The sequence below is a fragment of the Crocodylus siamensis genome, chromosome 1, assembly GCF_052110815.1.
Source record: "Crocodylus siamensis isolate JL-2025a chromosome 1, ASM5211081v1, whole genome shotgun sequence".
In the NCBI taxonomy this organism is placed as follows: domain Eukaryota; kingdom Metazoa; phylum Chordata; order Crocodylia; family Crocodylidae; genus Crocodylus; species Crocodylus siamensis.
Window position 1 is genome coordinate 305,789,307 of NC_143395.1, and position 20,443 is coordinate 305,809,749.

The window sequence follows — 20,443 nt, forward strand, 5'->3', positions numbered from 1 at the left end:
TGCTACCTAACAAAGTGCAACAGTGCACAGCTGAAAGCTGACGTGCTCGGGGCTTGGCAAGCCCTGTGCAGCTCAGGGGTTGTGAGACCTGGAGGCAGCCTGTGAAGGCAGGCTCTACTGAAGAAAAAAAAAAAAAGCAGTGAGCCTGATCTTTTTTTCCCCCTCCCTGGAGCCTGCCTGCCTAAGTTGTGCAGGGGCCCAGTGCTTCCCTCCATGGCTGCGGTGCCCCCTGGGACTGCCTAGGCTGGATGCCAGTGGGCAGGTGCCACCTGAGGGTTCCCCATGCAGCTTAGGAACCACTCAGCCCACTGGCAGCTTGCCCCCTCCCTTGCTGCCGAAGAGGCAGGTAAGGACTGGACCCCTACCCTTGTGTACATGCCACGGGGGTTTAGTTCAGTTTAATTCTCCCTAAATTGAAACGGTGTTTTTAAAAATCCACCATTTCAATTTAGGGAGAACTAAACTGAGGTAAACCCTTGTGGGTAGTACAAGCAGCCTAGGATAGTATCTGTGTCTGACAGGACTGTCCTACACCAGAGTAAATTAATCTACTGCATGCTAATTGCATTGCATGTATAGATGGTGACACTTAACTGCACATGAAATTAGTTTAATGCACAGTAAAGCGCACATGTAGACGTGCCCTCTGTTTATCAGAGAACAAACACTAAACAGGTTGCAGTTCTCTAACCATTTCTGTATTATTCTATGAATGCTGATTTGGGGCGAGAGAATAAATAGGTCTTCATGGCTTTTGAAATATTGATCTCCTATTTGACTGTATCAAGGAATGCAAATTCTAGTATTAGTTCAGTGATATGCCCACTGTCAGACTAATAGCTGGACTGAGATCAGAAAACCTTTTCCCCTAAGAATATAATAACTATTGAATGGCAATAGCTTTTTGTTGCTACTGGTGATTTAGAGATGAGGAAAAAAACCCATTAAACTCCATTATCAATTTCATCACTTTGCACCTGTGAGCCCAAGGAGTACAGTTGTGAACCACTGCCTCCTCAAAGTCATGTCACTGCACTTGAAATGAGGCAGTCATTCCAACACTGTAAATTGCACTGAAGTCTATGCTACCTTGGTTATGCTGCTAGAGGCACACCAGATGGCAAGTGTAAAGCTATATATACTAAAAGAGTTAGTTTTGTGACATATTTAACTGAAATGTAGTATTGATCAACTTTCTGGTTAACTGTAAACAATATTAGAAAGGGGTTAAAAGGTTATTAAGTTAAGCTCTCAAAAGCAAGAAATGGAAGAGTTATGGTTGCCTACACAATATTTCTATCACTTGTGCTTCTGATTTCTAACTACTTCCATCCATTCCTATCCCATATTTACATATACACCCACCCATGCACCCACCCAGAGAGCATGGACAGTTTATCAAACATCACATTATCAAATACTGATTGGGAACTATGCTCAGGTAAGAACATACCACTTTCTCCCACAGATGTTAGAAAAGCAGAAGGATTCATAACAGGAGGATGTCCCCGTATCCTGTTTGGGCTCTGTGTATCAGCCTCTGTCTTATAGGTCTGAGAAATGACAAAACCTTCAGCTTGGGAGGAGGAGCCTCATTCTCACAAAATATGCCCAGGTATCTCTGCCTTATTTGCTTCAAAATTTTTTGGGAATGGAGGAAGTGTCTCAGACTGCATTGTTCTGGTACTTACCTTTGCAATTGCTCTTTGTTTTCCCAGGCTTTACTGTTCCCCATAAGGCTCTAAACAGCAACAGCACAAATGATCCAGTCTTTATGAAATGAAAGTGTTAGAAACCTATTTTTGTTTTTTAAATTAAAAAACTTAGGTCCTAAAACATTTTATGAGTATATGCCCAGGAAAAATCTTTGCTGTCTCTAGGAGTATGGATTTTTGTAACTCCGATCAGTACCATAAGCTATTTAGACACCTCAAGCAATATGCATTTGGTAAACTGATATATTTTCAAGAACTAAAGCATAAGCTAGAAAATCTACAGGAAAGACAGTTCAAAGATGCATTTTGTGGCTTACATGAAACAAGAGGCTAAATTCAAAATTCTTCCTAGAATACATGCACAACTCACATATGTCACACACTCTTTTTAAAGGGGTTGTACATTTACTTATAAAAGACTGAAACATATAGTGATACAATATAGTTAAGTTGGCAGTTAACTTACCCTGGGCCACAGAATCTAACCAAGAACACCACTCTGAGAAAAAATAATAACGCCTCATTTCTGCCACAGAAATGTGTATGCGAGTCGTCATGACTCAGAATCTCACAGGAAACCTCCACCTTTTCCCTTCCTGTGCTCAGACCATACTACCCTTCATACATGAATTGCTTTCTTACTGATTGAACTTTGTTCCTGAAAAGCAACAGGTGGGACAAAGATGACTTTACAAATAAAGCTTTCTCCAATAACTTTACTGCTTGTAATTATATCTTCAAATACCACTCTATGTACATATTAGGTGTACCCAGCTTAGAACACACTGCAACTTGACAGTCGTCTCAGGCCCAGAAGTACAATGCAGTGCCTGAAGCACAGGCCTGCTGTCTGTGTCTGGCAGCAGGGCCAGCACCTGCTTCCCGCTGCTGCTCACCCCCAGCAGTCTGTCCTGTGTTGTCAGGTCCCATGGGTCATTGCCCCTGTGCCTTGCCTCTGTGCTGAGTGCTGCTGTTGAGGGCTGGCTACACAGAGACAGCCATGCAGGGGCCCAGAGAGCCAGCACAGGATGCACCACCAGCATGTCCTCCCTATTGAGGCCTGGAGCCCCCGGGTGTACATGCCCAAGCCTTCCACCCAGGGCCCCAGCTGGAGCCAGGAGGAGGTTGGAGACCTTGTGGTGCTCTGGGGGGATGCAGAGGTGCAGAAGCAGCTCATGGAGGGTGGGCGCTTGAACACCCACATTTATGAGGCCCTGTCAGGTGGTATGCAGAAGCAAGGGCACTCCCGGTGGGTACAGCAGTGCCGCATAAAGATCAAGGCCTTGTGGGCACAGCGGGTGGCCATGACCAACTACAATCGTTGGTCCAGTCGTGCCCACAAGACCATGCCCTTTATGCAGTAGTTCACCAGGGTTTTGGCACCCTCGGACCCAAGCCACAACCCTGCAGTGCTCACCAGCAGAGGCGGCCTGCCCAAGCTCCCATCCCACCCAGACCCTCCAGTGACACGTCACTGGAGGAGGGACCCTGGGGTATTCAGCACCGTGCCCCTCCCACCTCCTTGGCTGTTGCATCCCCTAGCAGCTCAGGGAGCCCCGGCCAACAGCTCCTCCCCTACTTTTTTTGTTTTCCTGATTTTCAACCATTTCCTTTTTCTTTGAGAGCCTCTCTTTTTTACTTTGTATTATTATCACTGTGGTGTTTCCCTTGGTCCATTCCCCCGCCCCGCTTTCTTCCCCCCCCCCTTACCTTTTGTTTTTTCTAATTTCTACCTATTTATATTTCCACTGACATCCTGTCACACTTTCTTCATCCTTCATTTCTGTTTTCCTGATCTCCTACAAATTCCATTTTTACTGACAGTTTCTTTCTACCTTTCTTTCTTTGGCCTTGTTCTCCCTGCCTGCTTCCCCCTCACTTACTTGTTTTACCTTTTGTCTTTCTAATTTCTACCTATTTACATTTTTATTGACATCCTGTTTCACTTTTAACTTCTCTCATTCCTTGGAGTCTTAGACCAGCAGAGACTCCGTAAGTCTGAAGAAGGGTGACCACGCCCGAAAGCTTGCCTAAAACTTTTTTTCCCAGCTACTCAGTTAGTCTAATAAAAGATATCACTCAAAGAACCTTGCCTGCCTATGTCCTTAGACCAATACAGCTACAACCAAAAACCCTGTCAAAACAAATCATTTTAAAGAAAAATAAAATCAAAATACATTTTTAATAAACATCCAGGTATTTTATATATCATTTACATTAGCAACATTTAGCCTACCATTGCTACTATACATGAATATACATATTTGAGTGTATACACAAATGTGCATGCACATACTTTTGTATATATAGAGAGGAATTAATTGTAAGTTATATGATCAAATAAATGCATGTAAATCTTAAATTTGCTGTCCCATATTATTTTTATAGAACCCTAGTGATTCCATGAGTACAGTAAAACATCAATCCTCTGTAAAACAGATGCATTTCTTCCAATTCAGGTCATCCTTTTATACCAGATTTTCTAGGTGGTTTTATTTATATTGCCTTGACTGAACCAATCATTGAAGGTCTCTAGAAGAAAAGGACTAAAAGCAAGCCTGTCATAAGCCTACAGAGCCCCAGAATCTCTGGGTATCAACTGCATAACACCTGAGACTGCAGAAAGGGAAATCACATGTATAGGTTCCAGTATATTTTTTATGTACCTGTAGGTCTCAGAAGAGGTTTATTACTTCCAGTAAATACTGACAAGTGAAAAAGAGGGAAAACACTATTCAAGAATAGTATATAGTATACAACTCTCCCCAAAATTCCAGATTCAAGAACACTTGTTGGATTCTGATGTGTATATAATAAAAAAAAAATAATTCCTACCAACACTACAGCAGTCATTATATGGCTATAAACATTACATCATCTATTGCTCTTAAAGACATAACAAAAAGTAAAAATACCTGTTATATTCAGTCATTTAGACACAAGTTTTTTATCAACACAATTGAATGACTAGCCAATGTCTGAAACCAAATTTGTTTTCAGAGTCCTTCCAGAATAGAATCATTTTTTCATAAGTGTGACTTCCACTTCTGAATTCATATTTTTCAAATATAATTTACAAGAAAATTGCAAAAATACTATTTACATGTAACCATAATTTGGATCCAAGTGCTTTGAATGTAATGATTAATGAAATGACAGCTGCAAAACACCCCCTGCCCCACACACATGCTTCCAAAAATGAAGTCACCTCACCAGACCATGCTTGACGTGGGTTATTTCGAGAGCGTCTCTTTGGAATGGAACGAAGTACTGTGGATGAGACATTGTGAAGGATTTGGCTGAATCTTGTTAGGATCCTGGAATGACCTTCTTGTCCTTCCCTTAAAAGTCCGTGTAGAGACATGGATCTATTTCTTAATTTTCACAAAATTATTCACCAAAAAAAAAAAAAGTTAGTGCTCTTCAGAATTGCACTCTTAAATCACATTGAAAGGATGCTCCTTTTTAATGCCAACTGCACTGCAGAACAAAATTCTCCTGGAATACTCCCAATCCCAGGGACATTCAAGTACTATCAAAAAGGGATGGAAAAAATAATAGAAGTTTGAAGAAATGGAAACAGGTGCAGGTCATTTATTTGTATTGTTTGTGCTTTTCCTCAGGAATCAAGCTGTATTCTTACAATAGAGAAGATTAATAAACTCCTGCAATTCTGCCCTACTGACAGAAAATGCCAAGATAATTTCTAGCCGAAGCTACAAAATTCTTTCCACTCCAAGAACGTTTCACAACTTAGCTATGAAAATATAACATCTTCATTATGAATACATTCTGTGTTTTCTTATCTTCATAAAAAAGGTTTCTCACTTACGTAGGTCAGATTAGCAGAAAAATCCTTCAGAAAAAAACCCGTTAAACAATACCTCTTTTTTTAAAACAACCTTACGCACTTCTCCCCAAAGCCAAATAGTCACATCCACTGAGACCGTTCATTTCCACAGCATTCACTATCCCACAGCTTTAGAATTGTTCATACAAGTAACTTGTCCCACTATATATTCAGATGCTTCTCATTCATGTGCAGAGATGTTCTGTAGTTGCAAGGTGGTATTTTAGGCTTTCACTGCAGAAGGGCACTTCAAGGTCCTCTTCATAAGTTTACAAATCAGCATTCATCCAGGCAGAAGTCTAATGTTGACACTCAGTGCACTTCCTATTCCTGCATCTCCCCCTTCCTCTACTCCCCTGAGGCTAGCACTGTGCTGATGCCAGCAAATGAGATGAAAATATCAATGCCAATACCAGGTTATCAACTAGGAACACTTTTTCACTAATTGACTCTAATTGAAATTTCCATTTTCCCCTCCACCCTGAAAAAAAAAAAACTGCACAGAACAGAGCTGAGCCCTTCAAAGACAAAGTGAGTTCCCAGAAGATGCAAGCAAAAAATCTTAAAAGAAAACTCCCAGGAAGATTCACGTTTAATAAACAAAGAACAATAGGAAGGAAGGGAGGGGAAATGGATCCCCGCTTTCTTAAAACATACCAGGAAATTCTGCACTGTCTGCTCCCCCTGTCTCTTTCAATGCAGGAGAAAGAGGAAATTGATAATGCTGCTTTACTTGGCAGTGAACATTTTCCACCAAATATATTTAACTGTGTCCTGTATGGTAACAAATCTACCACAGCTTCAACACGTATCATTACAAAAATTAAACTGAAGAATATTATTCTGTGATGTGGCCTATCAATATTTAAGTCTACTACATGCTACTACTAACAGACCAACAGAAGTACTGTTTAGCAATAATGAAACTCTGCAATCTAGAAGAAAGTGTATTTATTAAAAATTGAAATTTAGGCCACAGTAGAACTTCCTAGACCTCACAGGGGATGCCATACATATTGGCTATGCTTTTCACCTAAAGTTGTTTTTTGAATCATTAATTCCTGCTGATACTTCAGCAACAGCATAACAAGGTGCAATACCAGCTGTCGGTGGGTGTCCCAGGCCTGGTCTAAATGTAAGCCCACCCACTTGCTTCATGGTAAACTGTCTGTGTACCTTTCCTGCCACGCCTTGATGACAACAACTGGAAGATATCAATAAGGCAGGAGGCTGCCTATTTACCTGCCTTGATGCCAAGGGCCCATATACATGACTCCGACCTCCCCTTTACCATGTCCCATGCCTTGCAGATGGCATCCATGTTCCTCCAGTGCCTCACACTGGGACCCAAGCTCCAGTCTCACATGGAACTCTCATTCCCCACTGGAGCTTATAGTCCCAGTGCCTTCACACTGGGCTCTCCTTCTGTTCATCTCTCTGGACTCTCAGCCCCATCCCCATTCAGGGCTCCCAGCCCCATCCCCTGCCCTACACTGGGCTACAATCCCCTTATCCCCTTGCCCCAGGAGCTTCATACATAGCTCCCTGTAGGCTGGGGGCCCCACCCCCCTGGAGCCACATACTTGGCTCCTTAATGCAGCCTCAGAATTTGTTGCAAGTCTGTGTGCCATCTCTGGTCCCTTCACCAGCCCAGGACCCTGCCTCAGAACTCACAGTGAATCTGGGCCCTTGCTCTGTCCTTTGGGGTGTGCTCCCCTAGCCATTCCCCTCCACGGGGTCACCCGCAAGGCAGTGGGGGCTTAGGCTTTCTAGCACCCCATACTTGCCCTTCACTGGGGAGTCCCCAGGTGTGGCATTTCCTAGAGATTGTCCTGCCACAACCAGCCCCAACACAACATCCAACCCCAGCAGGGTATAGATTTAGGTCATGCCCCAGGACCAGGAGCCTCCTGCCATTCCCAGAGCTCCTTCCCTTACCTCCAAGATGTTGTGAGCAGCAGCTCTAGCTAGGTGGTATTCTTTTCCCGGCTGCTACCAGCAGACTGCTGGCTTTGCTGCGCAGGGCCCTGCTCTTACAGTGCACAGCTGGGCCCTGTTCCCAATCAAGTAATTAGGCCCGATTGGGAGAATAGCCAGCTACAGGCTGCTTTGCTGATGTCCATGCCCCTAGAAGTAACAGAGCACACCCTGTGCTCTGTTACACAAGGGTCGATACATTACTTATGCTAACAAATGCCACCTTGCACAAGGAAATCAGGAGCGCAAGAAAGTAAATCACTCCATACTTTTCTACTGCAACTTTGGTACACAAAAGAAAATGGACATCCTGAACTTATCTTGCTGACAAAGGCCATCCATCATGGTTTTGGCCCCAAATTGCTACATTTTCTGTAAGAAACTACTGACAAACATGACGACTACAAAATCTAACAATCAAGAAGAGTCACAGAGGGAAACTGGAACACTTGAAGCAAATTCCATTTGTTTTCTATTTTAATTATAAATTTGCTACAATAAACAATTGCATCACTGTACAATGGCATCTAGGTCAGTCTTCCTGAACCTGACTCATTATACCTGAATAAATAATAGAAGAAGAAACATAAATATGGGAAAAAACAACTTTTTTGGACATTTAATATTTTACTAAATGTTCAACTCAGGCAATAAAAATTAGAGTATAGAGTAACATACATAAAATAAACTTTGGCAAAATTCCACCTTTTCTAGTATAAATCATTAGGGAGGAGAAGTGGAGTAGTGCTAGCCATACACACTTACGCAGCAGGATAGTTCACTGCTGGCTATTCAGCTTCCAAAGTAGAAACCCTGTGAAACCCTACGTGACCTGGTAGTGATGGCTGTGGTTGGTCTGTGCCAACCAGCTGCATATTCCCGCACAGCTGGCAGACCACTTTTTGTCTTAAAGCTATGCACACTAGCCTAGTTCTGATTGCAAGCCTAATGCTCTCTCAGACTGTGAGCAAAGTCCCTTTGGGCACTTGTGCAATACACTGACAGAGCACACAGTCTCCTTTAGTGACTGACTTAACAGAGAAGAACAGCCTCCTACTACTACCAGATAACAAAGTTACTTTGGTTCAAATACTGCTGGCTTCTGCTATGATGCAGAACATACTTGGTTCAATCCAATAAATGTTAATGCTTTAAGCAGAAGAGTTCTCCATTCCTCTCTCTGTCTGCTTACTAGCCTGTACACAAAGGGTGAATACCGTTTCCTGTTGAAGATTAAAGGTTTTGACTCAGGTTGCCAAGGTGCAAAATACCCACAATCCCACTGAAATCAGGCCATTAAGCTACAACTATGTCACTAGAAGTCATTTTTAATCTTCTTTCATGCATTCAAATTTGTTCCTAGCAGCAAAGGAATTAATCACTACACTGGCTGTAGCAGTATGCAATCAGAAGGAAACAGATGGTGTAACACAGCATTTTCCCAACAGCAGCCACCCTCAAATTGCCAGTAAAAATAATTGTTTTTTTGCTGTTGTGTTACTATAACAAAAATGTACACAGACAGGATTGCTTCTGTGTTCTGTACTGCATCAACAAGCTAATTAGTTCAAAATATAGCAACATTATCTGAACACTAATTGGCAATACTAAATAAGCAGCACCTGATCTTTCTCTTTACTGTGTAAACAGTAACAGGCAATGGGAAATACCTCTGTGAATACATCAGATGACTATGCACAGAGTGGTGGACTCAGAAAAATCATGGAAATTGATTTTTCTCATTGCTATTTGAATAATTTCTCCGGTTTTTGGCATACAGAATATTGCCATCACTTCAAAGCAGTTTAACTGAGGTTTTGTCAGTCTTCTTTGATTCTTAGGAATTTAAGACCTTTCAACATTATTTTGGCTCTTCCTTTGGATCACTGAATTAAACTATCATCATCTTTCCCTGCTTGGCACTCTCATTGTTTCTTTTACTCCCTGTACATGATTCTTAGCTTTGCTGAACTTCTTGTTCTCCTGATTGTGTTTTTTCCCCCAAACACTAATGAATATTTACAGGCCTTTCTCAACATCCTCAGGTTAAATACACAGCTCAGAAATGTTCACATCATAAGGTAAAATGACCTCTCTTCCCCATGTGGCACATGCTCTGGTAGCAGAATTAGTGTGATGCTAAGGCACAAGAGTTTAGATATGCAGAGGAGTATACCTGCCATTACCTTGCAGCGCTGTCTCTTGGGAGCTCTCAACATATGGGCAGTGGGTGGGGATGAGTTAAAAGATCTTCTGCTACAAGGAACTTTCCATCTTTCCTCCAACTCTTTCTACAGAGTGAACATATGAGAGCTGCAGGGCTTTCTTCAGATAGCGCTACAGTAGCAGCTATGCAATTATTTTTCAGATTAAAACAGTAAGGACTGCAGAGATATGTCATGGATAGCCTAGTATGAGAGCAGTGTATGGGGTGAAGGGATTTGTGCTGCTAGACAAAAAATAATTTAAAATTAAGTTTGCCTGCAACAGCCTCATAAAAGCTAGGGATATATGCTTGTTCAAATCTTGCTCACAAGATACAAGAACAACGTGTGTCCCTCAACTTTAATACATTCTGAATGTGATCAGGGATCATCTGAACAGGAGGAAAAAGCAAAACATAGGAAGAGTTCATTAAAATAGAAAAATGTTCAAGTTATTAATTACCATATTTTATGGTGTATAGGTTGACACGATATAAAAGTTGCCTCCATATTTCTGTACAAAAAAGTTAGAATTTTTATAGATGAATTGTATAAGTCTATCCTGACTTAGTGTGAGAGGTGCTGGAAGCCCAGGTGGGCTCTTGGGCGAGGCGGCATGCTGGTGGGCTCCCAGGAAGTTAGGCTTCTGGGAGCTCAGGCAGCACATGCTGACAGCCTGCCCAGCCAGCCCTGGAGTGTGCCGCTGCTGTGGAGGAAATGTCCAGGCCCCCGCCCGAGCTCAGGGGCTGCCTGGCCTGCTGGCAGTTTGCCCCCTGGCTGCGGGACAGGCAGGGAGGCTCTGCCAAAAGCAGGATTGGGCCCCTCACTGCTTCTGCCTTCAGCAGGCTTCTGCAGTTGGCAGGATGCCTGCCACTGCCTGGGAAGGGGCTGGCTTGCCCCAGGGGCAACATGGGGTGTTGGGCAGGGGGATGCCAGCTCTGCCCAACACCCTTAGCTTCCTCTGTCTGCCCCTGGCCAACACCCCATACTGCTCCAGGGGCAAGCCAACCCTTTCCTGGGTGACACAAGATGTCCTGCCAGTCACAGAAGCCTGCTGATGGCAGAAGCAGCGAAGGGCCGATCCTTCCTCTTCTGAAGCCTGCCACTTGCCCTGGGGCCTGGGGGTGAGCTGCTGGCAGGCCAAGCAGCCCCTGAGCTGCAGGGCAGGCCTGGACTTTCCCTCTACAGTGGCAGCACTCCCCAGGGCAGGCTGGGTGGGTAGTCAGTGGGCCATGTGCTGCCCAAGCCCCCAAGGAGTTTCCAGGGGTGTCTAGGCAGCACTTGTTACAGGGGACAGTGTATAAGTCAAGGTTGACTTTTAAGAGTTAGAAATTTGGCTTCAAAACTTGACTCATAATGTGAAATATGGTAGCTCATAGAAAACAAAGTGTTCATACAACTTGCTGAGAAGCATAATCTAAACTGGAATTGTACCGCATTGTCTAGTAAACTGGTTTCATTTAATCTTTATGGCTAGGGACAGAAGTTACACATAAACCAGTTTCGGTGATCAGAAACTGGTTTAAACCTGTAACAGAACAGAAGTACACATAAACCAGTTTCAAAAAGGCTGAAACCAGTTTAAGATAAACCTAGTTGAATGTAGTATCAGACTTAACTGATTTAGGTGAAACTGGTTTATGAAACTTCCATCCCAGACCCCTCCCTGTTCAAGTTCAAAGTCCCCAGGATCCCAGCATTCTGCAGACCTGGGCTCAGCTGTACTGTTTGCTCCAGAGAGCAGGGCTGGCTCTGCCCCTCTGCTCCCTAGCTGGAGCAGTAAGGGCTGGCTTACTGGCCTCACTGGCTGGCTCACTGTCCCCCCTCACCCCAGGGCCCCAGCGAGGAGGGTTAAGTTTCTCTGCCCCAAGTACAGAGCTCCCTTGCCCTGCTTACTTAGTGCTGGCTGCAGCTGTGGACTACAAATCCCAGAGGCTCCTGGAAGCCAGAAGAGGAAGTGATGAGCAACTCTGTAGAGTCATGCTGCTATGAGTGTGGACTGCAAATCCCAGAGAGAGGGCAGCAGGAAGAGGAAGTGAACATATAGCCCATGCTGGCTACCTGCCAGACAGCCATGCTCTAGTGCCCCCTGGCTTCTGGCTTGAGCTACTGGAGGCATGTGGCTGCATTTCCTGAATCAAAACTGAATGTCTGTTCATGTGCTTATTGGTTCAATCTTTGGAGCTTAGACTAACCTAAAAGACTGAATCAATTAAGCCTCGGGCTTTTTGACTGTCTGTACTTAGCCTATGTGAAATTTATCCTAAAATTTTTCTGTTTCAAGTGTTTGAAAAGAAGTGCTTTAAGAGGGCAAGTTATATATTATTTTGTAGTGTACTATATATATTTTGTGTGCATGGAAGCTCCATGCAGAATATGATTTTGTATTTTCTTTCTATTTGTTTTCTAAGTAAAGAAACTAACAACAGTAAACAAGTTCCACAGACCAGTCATACAGATAAATCAGTAGATTAGCTGGAGTTTGATTTGAACTAAATCAAAGTTTGATTCTGCTTCAACTGAGAGAGTGAGCATTAAGGAAATGAAGAGCTTTACATTCATAAATCCATGAGTGCTGTGGGAAGATGAAAAAACTTTGGGAGAAGCCTGATCTGAATGTCTGAGGAGCAAAGTTATTGTTGGAAGGGATGGAATCCATGGAGACATTAGAACACAACTCGGTTTGAGTTTAGATTTGTTAATATTAAAATTTATGTAGTTGGCTTATCCATTAAATGCTTTCTATATATAGTATTTCTATTCTTGTTAGAACTTGGTGAAAATATTAAGTTTGTTGTTTTATGCTACTTTGTGGGAGGACTGTCTGTGAGGCAAGGTACACAAAAGGGGGTTCCCATGATCTAATCTGGACAAGCAAACTTTTGTTTTTAATAAGTAGCTGGAAGAGGGATTGCGGGGGAAAATTCTTGGGGGTGGGAAGAGGTGTTAAGGGCAACATACAAACAATTGGGCAACTCTTCCAAAAGTTCTTTGTGAAAAACAGTCTCAGTAATTCTAAAACATGAGATGTTGATGACAAGCAGCTTTCAAATTTCCCAATATAATATCAGTGAATCCTTGGAGGTAAGGAGGTATACTGTTCGAGCACCAGTTGACTAATTAGAATTCCAGATGCAAGCCTTGAATTAGGTTATGAGTGAAAATTAGGTTAGTGGTCCAAGTTAGTCCTAATTGAAAGTCTCTGCTCAAAGATAAACCATGACTGTAATAGATGATGAATATAAGCAGATTATGACTGAATTAAATTGACAGGTTCCACTATTTATGCATGCACAATGTGTTGCTCTGTCACATATGCCAGTCCTTCACTTTCAGGAGTATTTTAAAGTTAACTCTCACAAAAGAATTAACTTTTTTCCTTAACAACATATTTCTGTGTAATGAGGCCTTCAAATGACAAAAGAGCAGTTTAATGACTGGGACTGGACTTATTTAAATCAGCTGGTCCTGACGATCTTCACCCCAGAGTGCTGAGGGAATTAGCAGAGGTCATTGTGAGACCCCTCACATGGCTTTTCGAGCACTCGTGGTGTTCTGGTGTGGTGCCAGAGGACTGGAAAAGGGCCAATGTGGTTCCCGTTTTCAAAAAAGGGAGAAAGCAGGACCCAGGAAACTATAGGCCAGTTAGTCTTACCTTGATCCTGGGTAAGCTTTTTGAGAGAATTATCCTAGTGCATGTCTGCGAGGGGCCAGGAGGGGAGAGTATGCTTAGGGGCAATCAACACGGATTCATTAGAGGCAGGTCCTGTCAGACCAACCTGGTGGCCTTCTGTGACCAGGTCACAGAATCCTTAGATGCAGGGGTAGCAGTGGGCATAGTCTCCCTGGACTTTCAGAAGGCCTTCGACACTGTGTCTCACCCTGTTCTCATTAAGAAACTGGGGGGCTGTGGTGTTGACACCCACACAGTCAATTGGGTCACCAACTGGCTGGAGGGCCGCACCCAGAAAGTGGTAGGGGGTCGGACTAGATGATCTACTCAGGTCCCTTCCGACCCTAGAAACTATGAACTATGAAGATTGTAAATCTGGTTTGCCAGTTTCTTAATCCAACTACCCCATTCCTAGTCTAAAATGCTGATCAGATGCGTGTGTGTGTGGGGGGAGTGGTTCTGTTTGTTTTTCAGTTAGATAACAAACATCAAGGACATGTCTTAAATACATAGGTGATGACAATAGGTATTCAAGCAAACAGATCTCAATCAAATAAGAGCCCAGCAATCTTAGGCCTTCTGGAAATGAAACTGATTAGAGTAAAGGTTTAAAAATAATGAATTATCTGACAACTGAGAATACAAAGGCAACTTACTTTATAAAATGCTGGAATGAATGCCGTATGATGCATTTACTATCACTGCAATTTTTTCTCAATTTTGTGGACGACTTCCCTGTGCATGCTGCTTCTTTTTTAGCAAATGTGTTTATTAAAAAAAAAAAGCAAGCCCTCATGACCCTGGTGTCAGCTAAAACTGTGATGTGTTGATGTGTGCCAAACTTTTGGTGATATAAAGTTGCCACTGATTTCCCATTGTTGAATATATTGTATAATGATGTTTTTCTTGGATCTAGTAGTATGTGTTCTTGCATTTCATATTTCTGTCTTCTGGATTTTTGACTCCTTAGACTAAAAATGCTTCAAATGGATCCAACAAATTCCATTTAAGCACTGTCTATTTATGACTATGCCACTATATAACTGGAACCTAGAGTGAGCTGCAGCAGACAGCCTAATGTACAATGCATCTGCTGAGCTTCAGGGACCATGTACAGTGTTCAGTCAAAGGGGTTTTGTCTTTTTTGGGGTTTTTTTTGCTTTTTTTAAAGTCACCAAGGATTTTGTGAATTACACACGCTGAACAATAAATAGGCAATGATGTAATGGTGGATTCTTTTGACATGACCTCACTACATACAAAGACTTGAATGAAAAGAGCCTTTCAAGCAAACCAGAAGCTACAAAGAATGCACAGTACAAGAAACTACCATCTTAGCTTACACCTGACAGAGACCACATGCCATCCCATAACTTCATGCAAGTTCCTTCAGGGGAGTGATACCTGAAACAAGCAGCACGGTCACTGGGATTCCCCACCCATGAGAGCATTCTAATTGATCCCCCCCAGAAATCACTGGTCTTATAGAGGGTTAGGACTTCCGTTCTTTGTGCACACAGATTGCTTTTTCCAATACCTAAATCAGTGATTCTTAGCAAGGGTGCCTGGAGTGCCTTCAGATCCTTTCAAGGGTACAGCAGAGTGCCACACAATGTTAGCTTTGGTAGGTATGCACACATGATTCAGAAGATAAACCAGAGATTTCAAGTAGAAATCCACAGTTGTGGTCTTTCTGAGTTCTTTGCAATAAAAGAACTGCTCTATTATTTTTTTGTAGGGAAAACAAAGAGTTGGCACTTCAAGGCATGCCTCAAGTCTATCCAGGGGTGCTATACCAGCAGTTTCTACTTGGCTCTAGACCTAACAGTTCTGTATTAGAAGCAAGTAGTGCTCCTTTTTACTGCACAGACAGCCAAACTGGAGACTGGGCCATAGCAGTTGTCTGTGCTGCCATTTGTAATGCATGGGAAGAGAGAACGCAGCATTCCTTTGTCAGCTATGCATGGTACTGCATTGGATACCTGTGCTCTATACTCTTAAATACAGAAGATACATCAGAAAAGCAGCACACCAACTGACCTGCCTTTTGTCAGAAAATTAGATTGGATTTTTGGACACGTACTGAGGGACAGGGATCATGTAGGGGAGGAAAACAAGAGATTCACAGATGTTGTGAGCAGTCCACAATAATCCATAATTATAAAGAGACTCAAACACACTCACTCACACATACACACACACACACACACACACACCATTTTGAACACAATGCGCAAGGAATCCCAATCAAATGAGAATAATTCTGGGAAATATTTTGTGGCTGATATATAATCAAAAACTTAACAGAAGAGTTAAAAATAGTTTGCCAGTCTCTTTTCAAACATTAAACTACAATATTCATCTCTAAATGTAAACTTTCCCAAACTTAGTATATTCTAACAGCTAAAGTTGCAGGTCCATGTCAAACCTTTAACTAGCAGTGAACCCTGCTGCTATACTAGATGTATTAAAATATTTATATTAGTTCCCTGTGCCACCTCCAAACTATTTCTTCCCATGCACTGCTACAGCCTGGTGACTGACTCTCTAAGCAGCAGCTCTGCAGAAAAGGACCTGGAGGTTACAGCAGACAATAAGATGTATATTAGTCAGTAGTGTGCCCTGGTTGCCAAGACGGCTAACGGCATACTGGGCTGCATTAGTAGAAGAGTTGCCAGGCTTGATTATTCTCCTCTATTCTGCACTGGGGAGGCCACATCTGGAGTCCTGAGTCCAGTTTTGGGCTTAACTACAGAAAGGATGTGGACAAATTAGAGAGAGTACAACAGAGAGCAATGAACATGGTTTGGGGGCTGGGGCACACGACTTCTGAAGAGAAGCTGAGGGAACTGGGTTTATTGACCGATAACAGAACAAGGAGCAATGGTCTGAAGTTGCATCAAGGGAGGTTTAGGTTGGATATTAAGAAAAACTCTCTCACCAGGAAGGTGGTGAAACACTACAACAAGTTACCTAGAGAGGTGGTTGAATCTCCATCCTTGGAGATTTTTAAGGCCCAGCTTGACAAAGCCCTGGCTGGGATGATCTAGCTGGAGATGGTGCTGCTTTGAGCAGGGACTGGACTAGGTGACTTCCTGAGGTCCCTTCCAACCCTAATTTTCTATGATTCTGTGATTCCTCCTACTCAACCATTTAAGTGAAGATTATGAAAATTACTATGACTCATATTGTGGCAGCTCTGCAAGAAGAAGAAAAGTGGCTAAACATTTTGAAATAATGATCTGATCAAATGGCTTCCTCAAGGCTAAAAGCCTAAATAAAGCCAAGGTAAGTAAGGTAAGCCTTGATCCTCTCTTTGGGGAGAGGAAACAAGTCCTTCTGCCTAGAACAGGGGTGGGCAAAATGCGGCCCACAGCTCAGATGCGGCCTGCCAGGCCATTCTATCCAGCCCACAGGGCCACTAAAATATTTAGAAAATTAATGTTTTTCTGTCCCTGGCTCCCTGTCATGTGGCCCTCAATTGCTTGCCAAAACTCAGTAATCAGCCCTTTGCCCAAAATAATTGGCCACCCCTGGCTTAGAGTATAACTTTCTGCTGACTGACTGGGAAACTATGGCAAATATCTTACACAGACGTTTGGCCAGTGTATCTGTGTGGTCACTAGTTACAGCCTGAAATCCCACGGTGGTGAGAGGGAACGCTACAAGGACACATTGGCCGTGTCCAGACAAGCAAGCATGTGCCTATTCTGGTGCTTCAAAGCAGTTTGAGATGCCACAAGAGTCATGCTAAGAACAAAAAAATGTTCCCTGTGTGTTATATTTGTAGAGCAGGCTCTACATTTGGAAATCCCAGTATCAAAAAAAAAAAAAGTAGGGACATGGGGGTAAGGGTAATGGTGGGGGTGGGGGGCACTGTGGGTGGATGGACTGTGTTGGGGTGGAGGGGACTGCTCAGCAGGGATGGGCCCCCCACCCACCCCACTGCTCAGCCCTCCCCTCCCCTGCAGCAGAAGTGGTCATTGGGGTGATCATGCCGGTGCCTGGCAGAGACCCCTGGCAGTGCGGTGCCGCCTCAGACCAGTGGCTGTACATAGCACTATGCCGGTCTGTTTGCGTGTGCTGTCAGGCAAAACTGGGCCACTCTTGCTGTCACCCACTGCTCCTGGCACCACATATAGAAGCTGTGCCCTCAGGCTGGGCTGGGTCCTGCCTCCACTGAGCCGTCCCAACCCGACAGTGTGCATGGCATATGGAGACAGGATCTGGTCTGGCCCAATAGCACATGTCTTCTGTGTGCAATGCTAGGATCCTGGGTGACAGCAAGAGCTGGCCCAGTTCTGCCTGAGGGTGTGTGTGAGGGGCTGGACCAGTGCCATGTGCAGCTGCTGGTGGTGCCAGCCAGGAATGGGCATGGTGCCCTGATAACTGCTACTGCTAGGGGTGGGGGGGCTTTGCACCATGTGGAGCGGGGGGGCTGTGGGCCATGCAGTGGAGTGGGTGGGGGACCCACCCCTCCTAAGGAGTCCCCCAGCCCCTCCACACAGTCCCTCCACACCAGGTGCAAGTAATTATTTTGGCTGGAGGGCTGCTTACCAAGTTTTGGTAAACTGTCGAGGGCTGCATGGGTAGCCCCACGCCTTGACACATGCCCCACCCCCTGACAGGTGTCCCACACCCTGGTCACAGTCTTGTAACCAGAAGTCTATCCCCTTGCCCCCGGAAGTACTCCTTTCAGCAAGGGGTTTTGCCATCTTGGAACCAAAAATGCCAAATTATATTCTAAAAGTAAATATCTATAACATTCATTAATTGATTTTTAAAAGGATTTTTGTCCTGGTTTACATGTCTACATGTAGTGTACATAAAGGTGATTGTATATAATAGTTTAAAATGAAGTCTTACTTTTGTATATTGGGTGGGTGGAGGGCATGGGGGGTGGGTATAGGTTTGTGGGGGGCTGTGGGTATGTAGGGTGTGGAGGAGGGAGTGGGTGTGGCTGTGGGGGACAGATAGGCTTGGGGTGTGTGGATGTGAGGTGTGGATGGGTATGGGGTTTGCGCGGTCTGTGTGTATGGCAGTGTGAGGGGGTGTGTGGGTGCATGTGTATGGTGGGGTGTGCGTGTGGAACTCACCCTATGAACACACATACACACTCCGTCCCTCCCTACATACACATAAACGCACACACTCTAACCATCCACACACACGTGTGCACACACTCTGCCTGCCCCTACACACAAACACAAACACACTCTGCCCCTCCCCGCACACAGACATGCTGCTCCTTCACACACACACACACACACACTCCGCCCCTCCCCCCCACACACCCATGCACACATGCACACATTCTGCCCATGCACACACACACACTCTGCCCATCCCTACACACACACAGTCATGCTACTCCTCCCCACACACACACAAACACACTCTGCTCCCCCTCCACACACACGTGCTCTGCTCCTCCCTTCCACACACACACTCTGCCCCTCCTACACACACACTCTGCCCCTCCTTACACACGCAGACACACTCTGTTCCTCCCTACACATACACACACATGGTACCAGCATGGACCCCATGTTCCCGTGGTCAGGCGATGCAGCCAGGAGATGCGTGGTGTTGGAGTAGTGCCAGAGAGGAAGGCAGGGAATGGCTGGGGGTGTGGCAGGGCTGGACTGCTCGGTTCTGCCGACTCCCCCTGGGTCCTACTGCTCCTGGATCCTATAATCTTTGACAGGCAGCCCCACACTACACCAGCCCCACAAACTTCACCCTCACAAACCCTGCACCCACCCCTACACACACCTCCAACCCCCCCAACCCACTTACACCTCTTCCCCCACAAACCCTACATCCCCACTACAAATCTCACACCCTGTGTGCCCAGCCACCAGACAGGACAGGACAGGACAGGACAGGAGAGGTCCTGCTGGTGGAAGCCACAGCTGCAGGAACAACTGCCACACTGCAGCCCTGCATCATGTCCACACCAGTGATGGCACCTGCAGCCCCAGCCTGGGGGCACTCCTGGCCCCAGGAACCACTTGTGGGGTGTGATGGGTTGGGGTGAGGAGTGGAGGTGGCAGTGGAGGTGTGTGTGCATGAGAGAGAGAGAGAGACATGGGGGTCAGGGATGGGAAAGAGAGGCCACCAGAGCTGGGCTAGAGCCTGCCTAGAGCAGCCTGTGGGGGAAGGGGGGTGGTGGGTGTTTCGGCTTGCCCAGCCCATCCCTGAGCCTCAGTCAAGGGCTTCCCCGGCACAGTATGGGGATCGCTGGGCCCTGGGCACAGGCATAGGGAGCAGAACAACAAGGGCTGGGACTACTCAGAGTCACAAAGCAGTGTGTGGTACAGCTGCAACTGGACTCACATCCCCTGGTGTTGGGATGGAGCTACAGCCAGGAGGGAACTAGTGGAGGCAGGCAGGGACTGCAGGTCAGGAGTGAGGGGCACTGGTGAAGTCATGGGTTGAGAGTGAGGGGCAAGGGCAGGGTCAGGGAACTGGCATATCAGTGCTGCTCAGTGCCCCACATCCTGGTGAACAAAGGGGAAGGGGCAGCTTTGATTTTTCTATGACAAAAAAACCAAAAGCAAATGCCAAAGTGTATAGATATTTAGAATTTGTTTAATACGATGACAGAGGTGTACGTGTAGGGAGGGGCAGAGTGTGTGCGTGTGTGTATGTGTGTAGGGAGGGGCGGAGTGTAGGTAGGGACAGAGGTTTCCAAATTGCTTTAAAATGGTAAATATATCAATAAAAGATCACCCAATTGATTTCTCTATATATATTGGTGTTTCATTTGAATTGTGGAAGAACACAAATTTTGAGTATTTTAATGAGAATTTGGAGGGGTATCAGAGAATTTGCAATTTTTAGACAGGGGACACCAGGATTTCTGCTAGTGAGGCAAATGGTGGGACCTGGGCAGAAGAGCCTGCCCAGGGGCAGCACCAGGGACCCAGCACTGAGGACTGGAGTGTAGACAAGGAGGTTGACCTCTTGGCCATTTGGAACCAGAAGGACATGTGTTGACAGTTCAAAGCAGGTCACTGTA

General features: G+C 44.8%; 1 protein-coding gene across 6 annotated transcripts in view; it reads right to left on the bottom strand.

Moving 5' to 3' along the window:
• Positions 1-20,443, bottom strand: part of MCF2L (MCF.2 cell line derived transforming sequence like) — a 174,845-nt gene that overhangs the window by 140,717 nt on the left and 13,685 nt on the right. For 2 of the 6 annotated variants that reach the window (XM_090022005.1, XM_090022050.1), the window contains exon 1: positions 4,929-10,466. The exons of 1 other annotated variant lie outside the window; for it this stretch is intronic. In XM_090022005.1, the coding sequence (XP_089878131.1) occupies positions 4,929-5,079 (151 nt within the window). In that variant the 5' untranslated portion in view covers positions 5,080-10,466. Of the gene's footprint in view, positions 1-4,928; positions 10,467-20,443 lie in introns of those variants that run through there. 3 more of the 6 variants (XM_090021999.1, XM_090022031.1, XM_090022024.1) reach the window with 3 other exon arrangements.